Genomic DNA, 19,416 nt, shown 5'->3' with positions numbered 1-19,416 from the left:
ATGAATCTGAAACATAAAATCTCTTAGCACTGGTAAAATGCTTGTTGTAACCTTAACTGGTAAGAGAGCTACAGCCGGAGATTACTGCCTTTTTGGTCGGTGCTCATCTTGACCTGTAGTGACTTAGCAGTAGAGCCGAGATAAGCCCCTACTTTACAGAAGGAGCTTTTGAGTGAAGGAGTCTTCCGAAAACCCAAAAGCAACAAAGAAAAAATTTGCCCTTGCCCTGGGCGCAGTACCAAATCAAAAGGGACCAAATAAAAAATGTTACCTACAACAACCACCATAAAAATTGAAAACCACCATACCACTACCACAGACTGGCAGGCACTCCGGGTACAGGTACCCCCAGGCTTCCCAAAAGAACTCAACAACCAAAATTCAAGGCAAAGAAGTTATAGATAGGAAGGGGTGCTTGCTGTGCTTCTTTCCCCAATACCGCCCCAGCAACCAATAATGGACCTAAGGTACTGCAATTCTCAAAAGTCGTCTCTATTTCTTTTAAATAGTGCAAGGCAAAAATGGAGTTGCATTTCCAGTATGTCGAATGGAGGATAGCCAAGAGTGACATATGTCTAAATGCATAAGACGCAGCAACAGCCCTAATCTTGTGTGCCCTCACCTTAACAGAATGCAGAGCATCCTCTTCTAAGAAAGAATGACAATGCATTCTTTGACACAGGCTTAGACGGGTTTCTCACACAACACCAAAGGTTACTGGCAGGGCCTCTGCTCTCTTTTGTCCTGTCTAAATAATACCTCAAAGCCCTTACTGGACACAAGACTCTTTCCTCCTCTTCTGGTCCTAGAATATCCATAAGGTTTTTAATGGAGAATGAGCGTGGCCAGGGATTAGGAGGAGACTCGTTCTTAGCTAGGAAGCCAAGTAAAAAGGAGCAGACAGTATCTCCTTGATAAAAACCAGTGCGTTTGTCAATTGCCTGCAGCTCAATCATTCATTTAGCTGTGGCCAAGGCTACTATAGTGAAAAAGTGTCTTCTTTGTTAAATTCTTGAGAGAAATGGAATGGAGAGGCTCATAAGTGGGGCTTGTTAACCATTTCAGTACCACATCTAAATTCTATGAAACAGATACATCTCGCGGCTGCTTAGCAGTCTCAAAAGACCTAATCAGATCACTAAGGTCTTGATTAGAGCCTAAGTCTACTCCCCTGTGTTTAAAAACTGACCCCAACATCAATCTGTAGCCTCTAACAGTCGATGAAGAGAGCTCCCTTCTGTTCTTTAAGAAAAGAATGAAGTCTGCTATTTGAGCTACAGTGGTCTTAGCAGACGAGACATTATTGTTGCTGCATCCCTTGCGGAAGATGGCCCACATATCCTGGTAGACTCTGCTAGTAGACTGCCGTCTACATTTGGTAACAGCTTTTGCAGCTTGCTTTGAAAACCTCTTCACTCTGACAAGTCTCAGGATAGTCTGAATCCTGTCAGAGCTAGAGCGGATAGACCTTGGTGAAATTTCCAGAGGTGGGGCTGTGTGAGATGTGGATTTTGAGGCTGAAGCCTAGGAAAGCCCACAAGTGGCTTTAGAAGGTCCGGGAACCATTCCTTGAGTGGCCAGAAGGGAGCTATCAGTGTCACAGACACGTTATCGTGAGACTGGAACTTGTTGAGAACTGCTCTCACCATGCTGAATGGGGGAAAGGTGTAAAGGTCCAGATTCGCACAGTTTACTAACATGGCATCCGTCGCCCACGCCTGTGGGTCCGGAACTGGAGAGCTATATAGAGGAAGATGGTAATTCCTCGATGTGGCGAACAGATCTAATGTCGGTCTGCCCAACAACTCCCAGAGGCTGTAGCAGACTGTTGAATTCAGCGTCCATTCTGTCGAGGGGACTTGTCTCCATCGACTTAGTTCGTCTGCCAGGACATTCATTCTCCCTTGGATGAATCTGGTAGTGATCCTGAACCGATTCTGGTCTGCCCAAACGAGTAGCTCTTTCGCTGCCTCGCACAGGAAGAACGAGTGGGTTCCGCCCTGTTTCCTGATGTGTGAGAGAGCCGTGGTGTTGTCCGAATGAACCACCACAGTTTTGTCTAAGAATAATTCCACAATGTGCTTCAGGCCTAAATGAATGGCCAAAAACTCCCTGACGTTGATGTCCAACCTCCTTTGCTCCAAAGACCATGTGCCAAAAGCTTCTAGGTTGCCCAAAAGTGCTACCCAATCCTGGTCCGTGGCATCTCCATAAAATGAGAGGTTGGGGCTCAGAAGATGAAGAGACTTTCTCCTTTGACAGTCTGTCTCTGGATGTCCACCACCGGAGATCCTCCTTTATCTCTGCCATAATCGGAAACGTCACTGTATCTGGTAGTTCCCTTCTGTTCCAGCTTGCCCTTAGGAAAAACTGGAGGGGCCTCATGTGAAGTCTTCCTAGCTTCACAAACTGTTCGATGGATGAGAGGGTTCCCAGTAAACTCATCTGCTGATTCGCAGAGCAAACTGGGAGAGAGAGGAGATACTGAACTGACTGTAGACAGGACTCTATTCTCTTGGGGAAGGGAAAAACCCAAAAACTCAGAGAGTTGATCTTCATCCCTAAATACAGATTTATAAGAAGTTTGAGTTCTCTGGCAAGGAGCATACTTGTAGATCCTTCGTGTATTGCTCCTGCGATGGCGAGTGGAGAAGCCAGTCATCTAGGTATAGACAATTGTTTTTACCTAACAGATGAAGCCATTTCCCAAGAGGAGATAGCACTCGCGTGAATACCTGAGCAGTGGAAAGACCGAAACACAGCACTCAAAACTGGAAGACTCTGCCTCCTAAGACAAATCTTATGTATTTCCAGGGTTCCAAATATGGAAATACATGTCTTGCATATCTAGTGTTATCATCCAGTCACCCTGCTGGATGGAGGATAACACTGACTAATTTATCTCCATTTTGAACTTCGTTTTCTGAATATAGAAGTTCAGTGCACTCACGTCAAGGACAGGTCTCCACCCCCACCATAACTTGGGGACAACGAACAAGTGGTTGTAAAAACCTCTTGAAGTACGATCTTCCACCACTTCTATGGCTTTCTTCCTTAGGAGAGCTGACGCTTCCTCCTTGAGAGCTATAAACCTTTTGGAGCCCTCCAAGTATGCCATCAATGTGATCGGTGAAGTTACGGGAGGAGGGTACTCTATGAAAGGGATCGAGTAACCCTATTTTAAAACCTTTATAGTCCAAGGTTCTGCGCCTTTGGCACTCCACCTCTTCCAAAAGAGAGAGTCTGGCCCCTACAGGGGCATAAAGGGTGGGAGAGTCACTTTCTGGAAGATGGTTTGCTAGAAGTCTTCTTGATGGACCTTGCCAAAAAACGCACCTTAGAACGGGGCCTAGAGAAGCCCTGTCTGCCTCCTCGAAAGGGCTGCTGCTGTAGAGGAGATACTGACTTAGATGAGAACAATCAGAAGGTTCCTTGGGATGCTTCGCTGACTGAGTTAAAAGGTCTTGCATAGACTTTTCTCTAAGTCGGTGGCACTCTCCTTAACCGCCAACTGCATGAAACAAGAAATGTCTGTCCACAGGAGAGTACAGAAGAGCAGATTTCTGGACAGACATAACTCCTTTTGTGGTGAAGGAGCACCACAGCTCCCTCTTCTAGAGAACTCCTATAACTAAGAGAGCTTCCAGTTCCGAGGAGCTATCCCTCGCTGCTTTATTAACAAAGGATAAAACACTTAACTAGTCAGAAGATAGGTCCGTCACAAGAACATCATGTTCTTCAATCTTCCTGACTAGTGCTCCTACTCTCCAGTCCAGAATGCTGAACACTTCCAGGACCTTAAATAAATGTTTGACTAAATGGTCAAATTCTGATGAGGCAAAGAATACCTTCACTGAAGACAAAGCAGTCAACTTGGGAAGAGGCAGCAGCCCCCAAGGATGGAGCTTCTGTTGAATACGAGAGGTATCTCCTAGCCGTCAATCTTGCTGGAGGAAAGGCAAAAGCAGCCTTCTCTTGTTCCTTCTTAACAGATAACCAATCTTGCTGAGAGGAAAGAGAGAACCATCTTCAGCTGTTGAGCTAGAGTCTTCTGATTCTCATTAGTGTCCTGGAGCTGCTGGCTGGAAGTAACAGAGAAGCATAACTCCCAGACAACCTTTTCCTCTTTAGAAGACACAGAATCGGATGAGGGGGTGACTGCCTGTGGGCAATCCCTGTTGAACCCCCTTGGACCTCCAGTATGTCTACTCCCAGGTTCAGGGGAGTGTGACAGTGACCTTCGTCTAAGAGAATCAGCGGGACGGACAGCCACCTCCTCTACTGGCACTGACACTTAGTTTAAAACTTTGAACTTCGTCCATCAGGACCTAAGTTGTCTAATTTGGACAGTGTTGGCCACATGATCATTCAGTCAGACTTACACTTAAGGCTGGCTACAGCATCGGGATCAGAAGCATGGGAGCCAGGAGCAGGAGTTGATGGAAAAATACTTGGAGGACTAAGGATGGGGGATAATACAAGGGCAGGAGAAGGAGGAACATTACAGTCTGGGACTTGAATGTTAGAAAGTTCTAAACAGCTATGTAATCATTCTTCCAATTTATCCAAATGAGACTTTAAAACTTTCCACATCCCATCCAACACTGACAAAGATCTTTCGAAATTCTTGTCCTTATACAGATTAAAAGTCAAATTAACAAAGAGTCTTACATCCTTCACATCTAACACTTGATGAACTAGAATCAGACATAATGAATAACACCAAAGCTAAGCAGAAAAGCTTTTACAAAATCATGCAAAACACTTCAAACCCAACCAACAAAACATTTGATGTTACGTTGAACATCAGCAGAAAAGAAGTGATTTTCTCTGTGTCGTTGTACCTATCATTCCCCATTAGAGGGAACTTCAAATTTTTAACAGCCGATCAAGTAGAAAGTACAGCTATGCACTCAAATAACGAAATTTTTACAGATTACAAGTCAAAACAAAGAGTCAAATGAATGTTAATGACGGAAGCATGATTTTGGTCAAAGGCATCTATGCATGATTTTGAAGTGTCTGGTGACATTAAGGTAGCAAAGAGGGCTCTATATGACTGATGGGCTTGTACTGCAATGAAACAAAAACAGTACCTATCTGGCATACTTATTTTGAGTTGACGTGTATAATAATGTAAGCAATTAGCTTTAAAGGTTGTTTCTGATCTATCTTATTACATTACCATGCAACAACACACTAATCACAATACTGATGAGCATTACCTTACTTTATCTCTAGCAGATAGAATAATACTAGGATCATTGATAAGTGTGAGAAGCGTGTAAGGTGCACAAAGCTCATTCACCACCCAAGCCCATTCTAAGGCTCCAATGCAGTCTTCATTCTCATGAGAAAGAGATAAGGCATCTTCAACTGACAAACCAAAAAGTGATGACACAGACTTCAAAGGCACAACTTCTTCCTGCAAAAGAAATATATATACCTCTACATACAATGAGTAAATAGTGGTCCAAATTATGCTTGTCAATATTGTAGTACAGATTTGTCAATTTTTTATGGTACCTGGCGTTATACTTTGAAGGGATGAAAGGTAAGCTCCATATGAGAATCTTTTAAATGCTAACTACCGGTTTTCACTTAGTTTTTCACTCAAGGATACACTGTTTTGTTAGCATCATTTGAATTTCAGAAGACAGGCCAGTGCCTAACTGCTTACCCAAGGATTTCAATACTGAACCTCATGCAAAAAGCCTCTTGAACTAATGCATAATACCCTATGCTTGGCTAATCACACTATTTGAAAGGTAAGAGAACATCTGACTTAAAAAATTAATAATGCCTCTTGGGGCATAACATTCTCCAATGTGAAGGAGTGCTTGCAGTACAGCAATTTTCTGCTAACCCTAATTACTGCACACTAAAACAACACTGAAAAAACGAAAACATGTCTGGTTTCTAAATTCATACATGGTCAAAACAGATACATCAGCATATAACTTTTTAAGTAACAAGTTGACACATTCATGAAGCAGTAAAGAATGCACAACTTTTAAAAATATTGATACAAAATTAATTATACAATACAGTTACTAGTACTTATCTCTTTTGCATGCAAAATATTTTCATAATGAAAAAATTCTTATCAACCATTTCAAGTAACACACCTCAGAACTCTCAATAATTCTGGACCAAAAGATATTAGCAAAACCCTTCGAAGCAGATGATGTTACGACAGCATAGGTAGAATTTATATGAGCTTGTGGCTGGATCTTCAAAAGCAGTGCTTCTTTCACTGCTGACTGTGCTGGTCGCTTTCCTTTAAGGACTTTTACAGCTACACACTTTCCTTGAATCGAAACACCACTAACATTAAATAATGCAAACTACAATATGCAGTGAATCATTACAAAAAGCAAAACTAAACCATACCTTTAAAATGTCCAAGTTTAACGACTCCAAACCCACCTCGGTTGATAACACTTCCTACTGGCTTTAAAATTAGATTCATGTAACCTAAAGTTGCTTCCCTCTTTAGTATACTGTTGCTAAAATTATTACTGTTACCGTAAAGTTCTGATCCACTGAGTCTCTTATGACGATAAAAAGAATGGCCATGCAGCTGCCATGACTGTGGGGTCAATGGCTGAGAGACAAAGCTACCAAGCTTGTCTTTTTTAAGTACTCTGTAGGGTTGCACTTCAAGAGATAATCGTCGTCTGTAAAACAAGGACACAATTCATGCATTAAATCTCAGCTCATAAAAACACTGAGTAACTATAGTAATTAGTTAATTTTCATATGAACAAATTCATTGTTAAAAAATCAAAGTCTAAGAAACAGCAGATATTTTGCATTAGTATAAAGAGTAGGCTATTCCATGGATGACTTATATTAAGCTAGCTTCATGCTTCATTTGGTTATGTGGCCCAAAGTTTGCTTAGGTCTAGGATGACCGTGTCCTTTGAAACGGCTGTTTTTGTTCAAATGATGCACAGTAACCTAAGAGGTATTGTTATGCATCAGCATTCCTGTCACTCACAATTCCCACTTTCCCTCTCTACAGTTCTAGATGGGGATGAATGAAAAGAGAGATTAGCTTTAGCAATTTGTAAGTGTTTACTTCCTTTGTTAGGACATCTGCTTCACATTTTTTCAGCCCCAATAAGAGGCTGATTATCAAAAGAACATTCAAATAGAGGGCAACTTGACTTGAGTATCAGAGAAAGTATACTGGTTAGTTATATATTATGTCCCCCTTAAGATTAATAACATAAGGCATAAAACAAATACTCTATGAAGTGAGAATTAAACATTTTAACTTATGTACAATTACTTTTCACGACATACAGTACTGTAATATAAAAATCTCTGCATGCTCTCCAATGTTCCTGTGAGCAATGCAAGTTGTCAGTTCTTAATTCTGATAATGAACTACAGACACTAAAAAACTAGGTAGGGAACTGTGTTATCCAGTTCATATTAAGGATATATACTTTCTACAATAAAGCTGTGAAGAAACTCTATAATGAGTCACAGAAAGCCAGAATTACATAAGATCACCCTTTACTTCACCAGCTCTGAGTCCATCAAATCAGTGCTGATAACATTCAAGTGTGAATGTAACCTTTTCATAAAAAAATGTAAAAGAATGCGTGTAATATATTGTCCTTAACAGAAAAGTAACATTTGTTCACAAACCTGCATATATGGACTATGATTTACTTTATCTGGGCCAAAGGAACAAATAACTAAATATCACGATAAATCAACAAAAATATTTTTAAAACTGATCACAAGAATAATTCTCTTTTTATACACTTATGGCAAAAATTGAATTACATAATATTGCTTGGTCCACAGCAGCATACGATATAATAATATTGTCTCTAGAAACCTCTTTGAACCTGCTAAAAAGGTATGCAAAGGAAATTTAAAAGAGAAGCTAAATATTTTCAAAGATTTGTGTTTGTCACAAATCCAAGACAGCTATTCATCTGATAACCAAACTTAAATGTAATAACCTTTGTATTCCTTAAATGGTTGTACACTGTACTACTTTTATGTAGTTATTTTTTTAATAACTGTTAATTTTTTGTAAAACAGCTTTTTTTGTACTTTTGTTTTCTGTATGTAATTTGTTTGAGAATGCCTTACAGTAAAGGCAAATGATCTTGCACTTTGTTGTTTCACTTTAATCATGGCCACACACATTTTGCATATGTGCATATATATATATGTGTTTGTGTGTCTTATGTTTTCAATACAATATCCAAAAAATTATCCATCAACTACAATGCAAATAAGTAACACTTGCTGAAAAATGATATTTTAATGATAAAATAAAGTTTGTTCATACTTACCTGGCAGATATATATATAGCTGTATTCTCTGATAGTACTATCAGAGAATACAGCTATATATATATATCTGACAGGTAAGTCTCATGAACAAAATGATGATATTTTAATGATAAAATAAAGTTTGTTCATACTTACCTGGCAGATATATATATTCAGCTGTATTCTCTGATAGTACTATCAGAGAATACAGCTATATATATATATCTGACAGGTAAGTCTCATGAACAAATTTATAATTTCAACCCTACATACCCTAAAAGTTACGTATAAATAATGACTAATGATCATCAATTCAATCAAATATAAGACATACCTACAACACTGCATACCAGGTGGTTTCAAACTTGGATTTTCATGAGGTTTATCAGTAAAGACATTCGCTGACACTTGAGCATATTCGTCCTTACTCTCGAAAAAATCATCATTACCTGTGGTAAGATCAATAGAAAATACATTGTTTAAAAATACATATTCAATTATCACTTAAACTAGTACATGATAAGATATGCATGACATAATAATCTCTCTTGTATACTAAAAACTTTTCAAGAAATCCTACAGAACCTCTTCACCCCTTAATAACATTTCATAGTTTCTAACAATGTGACAGTCCACCTTGACAAAGATGCATTTGGATGCCATACCTAAAAGGATATAAACTGTGCTCCATAGATTATGGGCAGCTTCTGGATATCAAATTTACCACTGATATTGACAGCCTATATCATCAGACATGATTTCCATACTGTTGATAACACAGTACCTCATAAGTCCTGTACACCAGCAGACTCTTGACTTGGCAAGGTAATTCTTTGGTTACTTGGTTTGCATTCATCTACTGGCAAGGTAATTCTTTGGTTACTTGGTTTGCATTCATCTACATCTCGTTCACTTCGTGTTTTAACGCTATGCATTCTGTTTTCTTATCATTTATGAAGACAACTCTGTAGCTGGCTACAAAGGCTTCATTTAAATCCCTTTTGTTTGTTCAGTTTATTTTATTTCCCACCATTCTTACTCATATTTTTTCTAGTTTCAATAAAGTTGTGATAGTTCAAATTGCAACTCCCAATATAAAACTAACTTATGCATGCATTATTTTAAGTTATTTGCCTGATAAATAGGTTATTTCCCTAATGAGTAGCAAGTTCCTTATTTAACAATCACCCATTTTTATTTTGTGGCTATACAACTTGGACCCTTAATATATATTAAACTGCAATGTAACTAAATCACTAGCCTTAGTATTACCAGGACATCCTTCCCTTGGAATTTTTAATACATTGCAGTACTAGCCTGAATGTTTTTATCCACTTCTTATTACTGTACTCTGTTGGTGATTTTAAATATTTAAATGATTATAAATTGATATATATTACACTCTATACAGTCAATCCCGGTATTCATCGGGAATGCGTACCACAACCCCCGAGAATAGCTAAAATCGCAAATACTTGACACCTCTCTAAAAATGCTTATCACTGCCTATTTTTATAGTTCAAAGCCCATCTAAAAATGCTTATACCTGAGTATTTTGATAGTTTTCTCGCAAAAATGACATTTTTAGAATAAAGTTTTATATATACTTACCAAGGACAGTAATTACATAGCTAACAATTTCTAATAACCAGCAGCTAAAATGTGAAAATTCGTGGTAGCGATTCTTTTATTTATTTTGGTGTAAATAGCCAGCCCCACCCACTTTCAGGGAAGAACAGGAACAACATAGCAAGAAAGCTCAATTTATTTACATCACAATGTCCATAAGAGGGGAGGAGGGAGGGCTCCCACTCTGTAATTACTTGGGAAGTATGTATAAAACTTCATTTTATTATAAAAATGTCATTTTTATGTAAGTAACTTACCAAGCAATTACATAGCTGATTCCCACATTGACAGGAGGTGGGATTCATGGGCTTATTCTACCTCAAGTATTAAAAGTAATAATTTGAGAACAGAAAGGAGTCTTCAACATTAATATCATAATTTTTTAAAGTAAATTGTATCTTTCCTAACTATACAAACACGAGGTCCTTTACATTGGGAATTTCAGCGAAGGCTGGGAACGGCCATTGAACTATCGAACAAGGTGGTTAGGCAGTTAATTACCGTCCAGGAGGTGGGAGTACCGCCTACCCGGATGTAAACATTCCAATCTGCCTTTTGGCCCAGGTTTCAGATTGAGGGGTGGCATGAGATGGGCATGAAATGTACAGGACCTCAGGTTTGTATAGTTAGGAAAAATACAATTTACTTTAAAAAACTGTGATTTGTTCTGACATGATATACAAACCGTCGGTCCTTTACATTAGGAAGACTCACTGGTTGGAGGGAGGAATCTGGGTGAGTCTCTATGAACTGACTGGAGTTCACCACACCTTGTCTTCCCTTCCTGGTCTATAGAGCGAGGAAGAAAAAACTGCCTCTGACAAATGATTGGGTTGTAAGAAATGTGAGATCAATTGTCAGACTTCTGGGTCCCTTTGCATGAAAGAGGAATCGTCAGTTCAAGCAAAGTAGGCTAGGAAGAACTTGGAGTCCGAGACATTAAGGCAATCACAAACATTGGGTTTTGTCTTACTGCCTGGGTTTTGTCTTACTGCCATGATCTCCTTTCCCCCCTTGCAAGGGGAAGGAATGGGGTTGCTTCTATAAACCTGAATGGAAACAGAACGGAAGCTCCTGTTGAGTGCTTACCTGCATTGACCGCCAGATCCAGCATGTAACGGTACGTCCGAACCCTGGCCGTGGGAAGAGAGCCAAGATGGGGAGAAGGAAGAGAGGCCAGTCACTCCACATTCATTCTCCCAATCACAACCGTACATCTTAGGCGAGATGCAACCTATCCTGTTAGAGGAGCTGGGTAAGCTACACAACTTGTTGAGCAGCCACCACAGGACCCAAGAAAAAAGTGCCCAAGGACTTGTGTGCAACATCACAAGGTAGAAGGAGGTGAAGGTGGTCTGTTGGGACCACACACCTGCCTTCAACACCTGAAGAACCGACACGTTCTTCCGGAATGCGAGGGACGGACCAATGCTGCGGGCTTCGTGAACTCTCGGACGGAGCGTACTGGTGTCGTCTTCTCCTGCAGCAGAATACACTCTCCTTACCGTCTCACGAAGCCAGAAAGAGATCGTGTTCTTGGACACTTCTTTCTTGGTCGAGCCAGTATTAATGAGGAGTTGTCAACACTCCGGCAGGAGACAGGCTAGAGACGTCGAGTCCTCTTCAGAAAGCACCGCAGCTCTCTAACAGGACACAGTAGCATCTCGTCTGGTTCATTACCTACAAAGTCCTCTAGGGAGGGGATCGTGAAAGACTCGAACTGTGCGTCAGGGACCGAAGGATTCTGAGTCGTCGCCACGAAATCCCGGACGAAATCGAACGTAAATGTTACCCATCCCCTCAAGCATTTAACATCAAAGGAAAGTCCATGAAGTTTGCCAACTCTCTTCGCTGATGCCAGGGCCAGCAAGAAGACAGTCTTTAGGGTCAGATCCCCGTCTGATGACTCTCATAAAGACTCATACGGTGCACGAGTTAGGCTCCTTAGAACAAGAGTCACATACCACGCAGGAGGCCTGAGATCCCGGGGTGGGCAAGACCTTTCGAAGCTTTTCATCAGTAGGGAAATCTCGAAGCAGGAAGAGATATCTACTCCTTTCAGCTGCATGACTAGGCCGAGTGCGGTGCGGTAGCCTTTTACAGCTGAAACGGAGAGAAGCTTCTCTTGGCGAAGGAAGGCGAGGAAGTCACAACCTGCTGAACAGTAGGTCCGACCAGAGAGATATCCCATTCACGAAACCAACCACAGAAGACGGTATACTGCCGCGGAGGATCGTCTGAGGTATCCAGCCATCTCCATTGCTCTGCAACGCGAAAAGTCTCTCACTCGCAGGAGATGGTGGATAACCTTCAGCCATGAAGACACAGGGACTGCACTGCCTGGTGGTACCGCTCTACGTGGGGTTGACACAGCTGGTTGGGCTGGGGGAGGGGGGGATCTCTCTCGGCGCCTTGGAAGGGAGGGCTAGAAGGTCAGGATACCAAACGGCCTGCGGCCATTTGGGTGCCACCAGAATCATTCTGAGATTCGGAGTGATCATCACCTGGTTGAACACTCTGCGAATCAGACAGAACGGAGGAAAGGCGTAGACGTCGAGGTTGTCCCACAGGTGCTGGAACGCGTCCTCCGCAATGGCCCATGGGTCCAGCATGACAGAACAGAAGACCTGGAGTTTTCTGTTGTGTCAGATGACAAACAGATCGATGACTGGACGCCCCCACAGGTCGAATAGCCTTTTCGCCACTTCAGAGTGAAGGGACCATTTGATTCTGATCACCTGATTCTGGTGGCTGAGCTTGTCTGCCACAGCATTCCTCTTGTCTGGAATGTACCTGGCTGACAGCTCTACCGAGTGAGCCACAGCCCACTCATGGACCTACATCGTCAACTGGTGAAGCAGGAGGGATACCAGACCCCCTGCTTGTTGACATATGCCACTACTGTGGTACTGTCGCTCATCAGTACCACGGAGTGTCCCATCACTCGGTTCCGGAACTCTTGGAGAGCCAGGAAGGCTGCCTTGAGTTCCAGGATGTTGATGTGAAGGTGCCTGTCATCTCGGTGCCACACTCCTGAAGTCAGCAACTCCTCCAGGCGTGCGCCCCATCCCTTGGTCGATGCGTCTGAGAACAGCAGCATGTCTGGAGGGGGAGTATGCAGGGATACTCCTATCAAGAGGTTCCTGTCGTCCATCCACCAGCGAAGGTCCTCTCTCACCTCCTAGGAAAGAGGGATGAGAAAGGACTGGGGGTCTTGGGACTGGGACCAATACTCCTTTAGTCTCCATTGTAGAGACTGCAGGTGAACACGCCCACATGGTACCTGCTTCTCCAGCGACGACAGGTGACCAATGATGACTTGCCATTGCTGGGCTGGGTGTTCCTGTTGAGACAGGAACAGCTGTGCTGCCTGCCTGAACCTGCTGATACAAGAGTCTGAGGGAAAGACTTTCGCTGCTAACGTGTCTATCAGCATGCCCAGGTACTTTATCCTCTGCTTGGTGGTGAGATCCGACTTCTTGAGGTTCACCATGATCCCAAGATCGCGGCAAAGCTCGAGGAGCTGATCCCTGTACTGCAGCAAACTGTGAGCGGGAGCTCGCCAGGACCAGCCAGTCGTTGAGATACTTCAGCAGATGTATCCCGTACGAATGGACCCAAGCTGACATGAGAGAGAAGACTCTCGTGAACACCTGGGGAGTGGTCGAGAGCCCAAAGCAGAGTGCCCTGAATTGGAGGACCATCTCCCCAAGGATGTGAGAGGAGAGATGAATGGGTATTTGGAAATGCACATCCTTCAACTCCACCATAAGCATGAAGTCATTCTGCCTGATGGAAATGAGCACAGATCGTGCTGTTTCCATCGTGAACCGAGTCTGGCGAACGAATTGGTTCAGGGGAGAGAGGTCTATGACCGGTTTCCATCCCCCTGTGGCTTTCTCTACGAGGAAGACACGGATGTAAAAGCCTGGGGACCGGTCCGACACGACTTCCACAGCACTCTCGCTCAGCATGGCTTGCACTTCTTGCTCTAGCGTGGAGTCCTTCAGTGTTCCTTGGATGTAGGTGTGGAGATGGACCAGAGTGTTGGTGAGGTGTGGCCGAGACTCGAAGGGCAGTAGATATCCCTCCCGAAGGACATCCACTATCCAGGTCTCGGCTCCGTATTGCTGCCATGTTGCCCAATGCCACGACAGGCACCCCCCCCACCTTCGGCAGCAGTCGGGGGGAAGGTTGCCCCTAGCGTTTCCCCTTCTTCTTCTTCTTCTTACCCTTGCGCCCTTTACTGGATTGGAAAGGGGGCTGAAAGGGGCGGGAAGACCCACCCTTTCCAGAGGAAGAAGATGGCTGGGTGTTTCTACGGGATCCCTTTGAAGACTGGGACTTCTTAGGGGCCGAGGAAGAGCCTGACCTGAGGGCCTGGCCACAGTGGAATGTGAAGACCCGGAGGTCTTGGCCACTGCCTGGTGAACGAGGCGGTTGCTGTCATCGGCCCGATGCTTGTCCATCGCAGCGTCCACCAACTCTCTAAGGAAGAGAGAGGTAGACGCCGGCAACGGTACGTTCCTCAGGGTCATTGCCTACTCGGGCCCCACAGACCTGGAGAAGCGAGAAAGAACTGCGTCCTTCCGCTTCAGGACCAGGTTAGCCCACAGGTTTGCCGTCTGGTGGGTGAGGTAGGAGATGGCTCTACCTCCAGACTGGCATAGTCTCCCGAAAGCGGAGTCTTCTCCAGGTACAATAGCGCCCAAGGAAGCAGCCACTTTGGATACTGTGAATGACCACAGATCCAACAAAGAGACTGCCTAGAAAGCTGCCATGGTGGTGGCTTCCAGGGTTGTGGTCTCTTGCTGAGAGAGGGAGATACTCTCTGCGGTAAGTTGCTGCAACGAGAGACCTGGATCCAGATGAACCAGGCCTGGGTCAACCTGTTTAGGCGGCAAAGACTTCTCCAGTGGTGTACAGAGGTGCTTCTGACGAGGCAGAGGGGAAAGCAGCTTGTCCAAGCGGTTTGATTGCAATGTATTGCCCAGACACAAAACCATTCACTTGATCAAGGTCCCCCTCTGCAAGCGTGGACCATGGCAGCCCCACCAAAAGCCTTGGGTTCCTTCTTGGGTCCCCAAAAGGATTCAAGGTGTGAAGGACGATCCACAGAAGAGGCAATGGTCCCTTCCCCAAGGTCACTGTGCTGACGAATCAGCGCAATAACCTCAGGAAAAGTCCTCTGTATCTCAGATGTGTCCGTGTCCTGGGGAAGAGGACCCTCAAGTCCTTCCAGGGTGTAGTCCTCCTGATCTACTCTCCCTGCAGGAGGGAGAACCTCGGCAGACCCCTGATCCTTCCTGCACCACGTAGGCATACAACCTGGCCAAGCCGAGGACCAAGCCAGGCACGTACACCCCCGAGGTAGAACTCTGAGGAGAAAACTTGCTGGAGTTCTTCCTGTCTGACTCATGCCCCCTGGGAGGAGCCCAGGAGGTAGAGGGGACAGGCAAGGAGGCATCTGGCACTCCCACTGGTCTTGCTGGCAGAACCAACAGGAGCAGCGGGCCAGGAGTGGTCACCAACCTGCGGTGGTGACGGCACACCGGGTCAAGTAGAACGCTTTTGACTCAGCGTTCTCCCGAGGAGAGTGGAGCGGCTCACGCAAGTCGAGCTGCGCTTTCGGCTCCCCTGAGCCAGGCTGGCCACAAGAACAAGGTCAGGGACTGGGAAGAACAGAGCGCGCGGCTGGCTGGCGAGAACTTGTGCTGTCCTTTGGATGCACCCCAGTCTTCTTAAGAGGGTGAAACCTCTTGGGAAGACTGAGCAGGGGACCTCTTCTCTACCGGACAAAGGAATCTTCCTTCATCTAACGAACCTACCACCTGAGATAGGTTCTTAATGCTAAAGAACAAGGCCAAGGTTTGGTTGGAATTTCATTCTTAGCGAGAAAGCCAAGTGTAAAGGAGCAAATTGCATCTCCATTAGAAAAACCGATTCTCCTAGCCTGAGCTTGGATCTCACTTACTCTCCTGGCTGTGGCCACGGCTACTAGGAATAAGGTCTTCTTAGTTAAGTTCCTCAGCGAAGCAGAATCAATAGGCTCAAAGGGTGGGCCTGAAAGACGTTTAAGCACCAAGCCCAGATTCCATGGAACTTGCTGTAAATCTCTGCACTTCATCGTATCTAACGATTTAATAATTTCATATAAATCCCGATCCGAAGAAATATCTAGGCCTCTATGCCTGAATACAGAGCCTAACACTGCCTTATAACCTTTGATAGTGGATGAGGACAAGCCTTTATAAGTTCTCAGGAACAAAAGAAAATCAGCAATCTCTGTTAAAGATCCCTTAGAAGAAGAGACATTATTTGCTCGGCACCAAGTGTGGAAAGCAGTTCACTTGCTTTGGTAGACATTGGCTGAAGATTCTCTCCTGCATCTAGAGATAGCTTGTGCAGCTGCTCTCAAAAATCCCTTAGCTCTGAGGAGTTTCTTGATGTTATGAATCCTGTCAGAGGTAGCGTCAATAACCCTGATGGAATCGCCTGAGATAGGGTTGTCTGAGAAGCTTGTTTTTTTGAGGTAGTAGTCTTGGGAAATCGGACAGGCCTTAGAGGCCAAAAGGGAGCTATGAGGATCACTGACGCATTCTCGTGAGACCTGAATTTGTTTATCACTTCCTCTACCATCCCGAAAGGAGGGAATGCATACATGCAGGATCTGCAACTGGAGAACAATAAAGTGGAAGGCAATGATTTTTAGAGGTCACAAACAGGTCTATTGTCAGCCTTCCCCTAGCTAGTACATTCATCTTGCCTTGCACAATCTTATTACCATCCTTGTCTAACTTTGATGAGCCCAGAGAAGAAGGTCCTGCACTGCCTTGCAGAGAGAGGAGTGAGTTCTCCCTTGCTTGCTTATGTAGGCCAGGGTGGTCATATTGTCCAAGTGCACTGCAAAGGTCTTGACTCGAAATTCTGAAGTAAAGGCTTGCAATCCTAGCCTGATTACAGTCAGTTCTTTCAAGTTTATATATATGCCAAGTTTCCTTTTCCGATGTCCACTTTCTAGAGACTTCCTTGTCCTCCAGGATCGCGCCCCAACCCAAGTCAGATGCATCTGCATAGAAGCTCAGGTTGGGATTCAGGGGAAAGAGAGACTTCCCTTCTAGTAGCCTGTTTTCAGATCTCCGTCAAAGCAGATGTTTCTTGATGTCTTGGGTGACTGGGAACACACGAGTCCGGATATTTCTTTCGGTCCCAATTGTATCTGAGGTAGCTAGAGTACCCTCATGTGAAGCCACCCCAAGGAGACAAACTGCTCAATAGAAGCCAATGTTCCTAGAAGGCTCATCCTCTTGTTGGCCAAACACATTTGAAGAGCGAGAAACTCTTCTATCATCTTTAGACAGGATTCTATCCTCTTAGGTGCAGGAAAAGCCTGAAAGAAACGAGAATTCAGACTTATTCACAAATACACCATCTGTTGAGATAGAATTAGCTGAGACTTTTGAAGGCTGATCAAAAGTCCCAACTCCTTCGCTAAAGCAAGAGTCTTTTGAATGTCCCCCATGCAATCTTCCTTTGTGGGAGAATGAATGAGCCAGTCACCCAGATACAGAGTGCAATGTTGATGCCCTCTAGACGAAGCCAACCCGCTATCAGAGCTAGAATGCAGGTGAAACCTGAGGGGCTGTTGAAAGTCAGAAGCATAGTGCTCGGAACTGAAAAATCTGGTTCTGAAAGAAGAAGTGAAGGTACTTCCTCGAGTCTGAAAGTATGGGGACATGTAAATACACATCTTGCATGTCTATGGAGACCATCCAGTCCCCCTGACGAATGGAAGCAAAAATTGAGCAGTTTGTACAGAAAACAAAATTCAGAAAATTTTGTCTTTTGTATGAAGACATTCAGTGCGCTGACATCCAGCACTGGTCTCCATCCTCCTGAAGATTTCGGAACCACGAAAAGGTGATTGTAAAACCCCTCTGATTCTACATCTGTGACTTCCTCTCTCTCTCTTTTTTTGAAGAAGAACAGAAACCTCCAGTAAGAGGACCAAAAACCTTCTCGAGCCTTTTGAATATGTGATTAATGTGATGGGTTTCTTGAATAAAGATGGATAATCTATGAAGGAAATAGAGCATCCGTTCTTAAGTACCTCTATTACCCACTGCTCTGCACCTCTCTTGCTCCATTCTTTCCAAAAAAGAAGGAGCTTGGTGCCCATTGCTGCACGGGGAAAACTTTCCTTACTTTTGGAAGAAGGTTTGGATGAAGACTTTTTGATGGCCTTGGAGGAGAAACAGACATTAGCACGAGGCCTAGACTGAATTCTTTGCCTGGCGCCTCGAGAGGGCTGGTGCTGAGCAGGAGAGGAAGGCTTGGCACTGAAGGAAAAATTCTCTTGAGCACATTTAGAAGACTGGGTCAGAAGATCTTGTGTTGACTTCTTTTGCAAGTCACAAGCGATACCATTAACTACTCCTGAGGGAAAAGGAAGTCACGCACTAGAGGAGAGAACAGAAGGGCTGATTTCTGTGCAGACATGACCCCTTTGGATGTAAAAGAGCACCAAAGCTCTCTCTTCTTTAAAATACTCATCGCATACGTTGAGATTAATTCCCTACAGGCGTCTATAATTCCCCTGTCTATACAGGGGAGTATGCCCAGAAGATCTGAATATAAATCTGTGGGAACAAAAGGAAAGGCCTGGACTTTCTTGCCCAGGGCACCCACTGCCCAATCCAGGAAACTGATCACTTCAAAAACTTTGAAAATGTTCTTCAACAGGTGATCGAGTTCAGATGAAGAGAACATCACCTTCACTGCTGAAAAGGCAGACCTACGGGAGGCTTCAATGACACCCAAGAAGTCGCCCTGGGCAGAGGCAGACACCCAGAGAGTGAACTTTCCTGGTAGCGTAATACAAATATCTCCTTCGTAATAAGCACGAAGAAGGATAACAGAACACAGCCTTCCTTTGTTCTCTCTTGTCCGCTAACCAACGCCCTACTTCATTCATGGCCTTCTAAGCTGAAGTAGAAGGCATCAATTTGGGAAGCTTGGAGGATTCAGACTGAAGATTACTCATCTGGAACGTCAAAGCCGGAGAAGAAGGAGCTGCTGGGGAGAAAAAGTTGGGAAAGGAGCAAAGCATGAAGTGCAAAAGGGCTAAATATACCATGGCAGGAGCATCCTCTTCCTGATCTTGAGCTTCCTCCTCGGCTGACAAGACTGGAGAAAGAGGCGCATCAACTACACTTGGTGGGGGAGGTTGAGGTTTCAAAAAGCTCAAAATGTTGTCTAAGCGCTGCTGAATGGGAGCCACAGATGGCAACACAGAAGAAAAAGCTGTCATCATACGATGTGAAGAAGCAAGACCAATCACTGTTGGCTTATAGGGTGCCACTGGGTGCTCGGAAAATACAGAGCACTTGGGAGCCAATGGGCGCTTGGAAGCTGTATTTGGCGTCGATGGAAGCTTTGGCGCCAAAGGAAAATCTAGTGCTGATGGGCACTGCAGCACCAATGG

At 44.1% G+C, this 19,416-nt stretch overlaps 1 protein-coding gene across 1 annotated transcript in view; it reads right to left on the bottom strand.

Moving 5' to 3' along the window:
• Nucleotides 1–19,416, bottom strand: part of LOC136855124 (uncharacterized) — a 174,356-nt gene that overhangs the window by 27,157 nt on the left and 127,783 nt on the right. Inside the window, exons 5-8 of the mRNA XM_067131979.1 lie at nt 8,638–8,752; nt 6,394–6,680; nt 6,129–6,310; nt 5,226–5,425 (exon numbers count right to left, since the gene is read on the bottom strand). Of these exons, the coding sequence (XP_066988080.1) occupies nt 5,226–5,425; nt 6,129–6,310; nt 6,394–6,680; nt 8,638–8,752 (784 nt within the window). The remainder of the gene's footprint in view (nt 1–5,225; nt 5,426–6,128; nt 6,311–6,393; nt 6,681–8,637; nt 8,753–19,416) is intronic.

This window comes from Macrobrachium rosenbergii, chromosome 3 (assembly GCF_040412425.1).
Source record: "Macrobrachium rosenbergii isolate ZJJX-2024 chromosome 3, ASM4041242v1, whole genome shotgun sequence".
NCBI classification, from domain to species: Eukaryota; Metazoa; Arthropoda; class Malacostraca; order Decapoda; family Palaemonidae; genus Macrobrachium; species Macrobrachium rosenbergii.
This window is presented reverse-complemented; position numbering and strand designations above follow the sequence as displayed.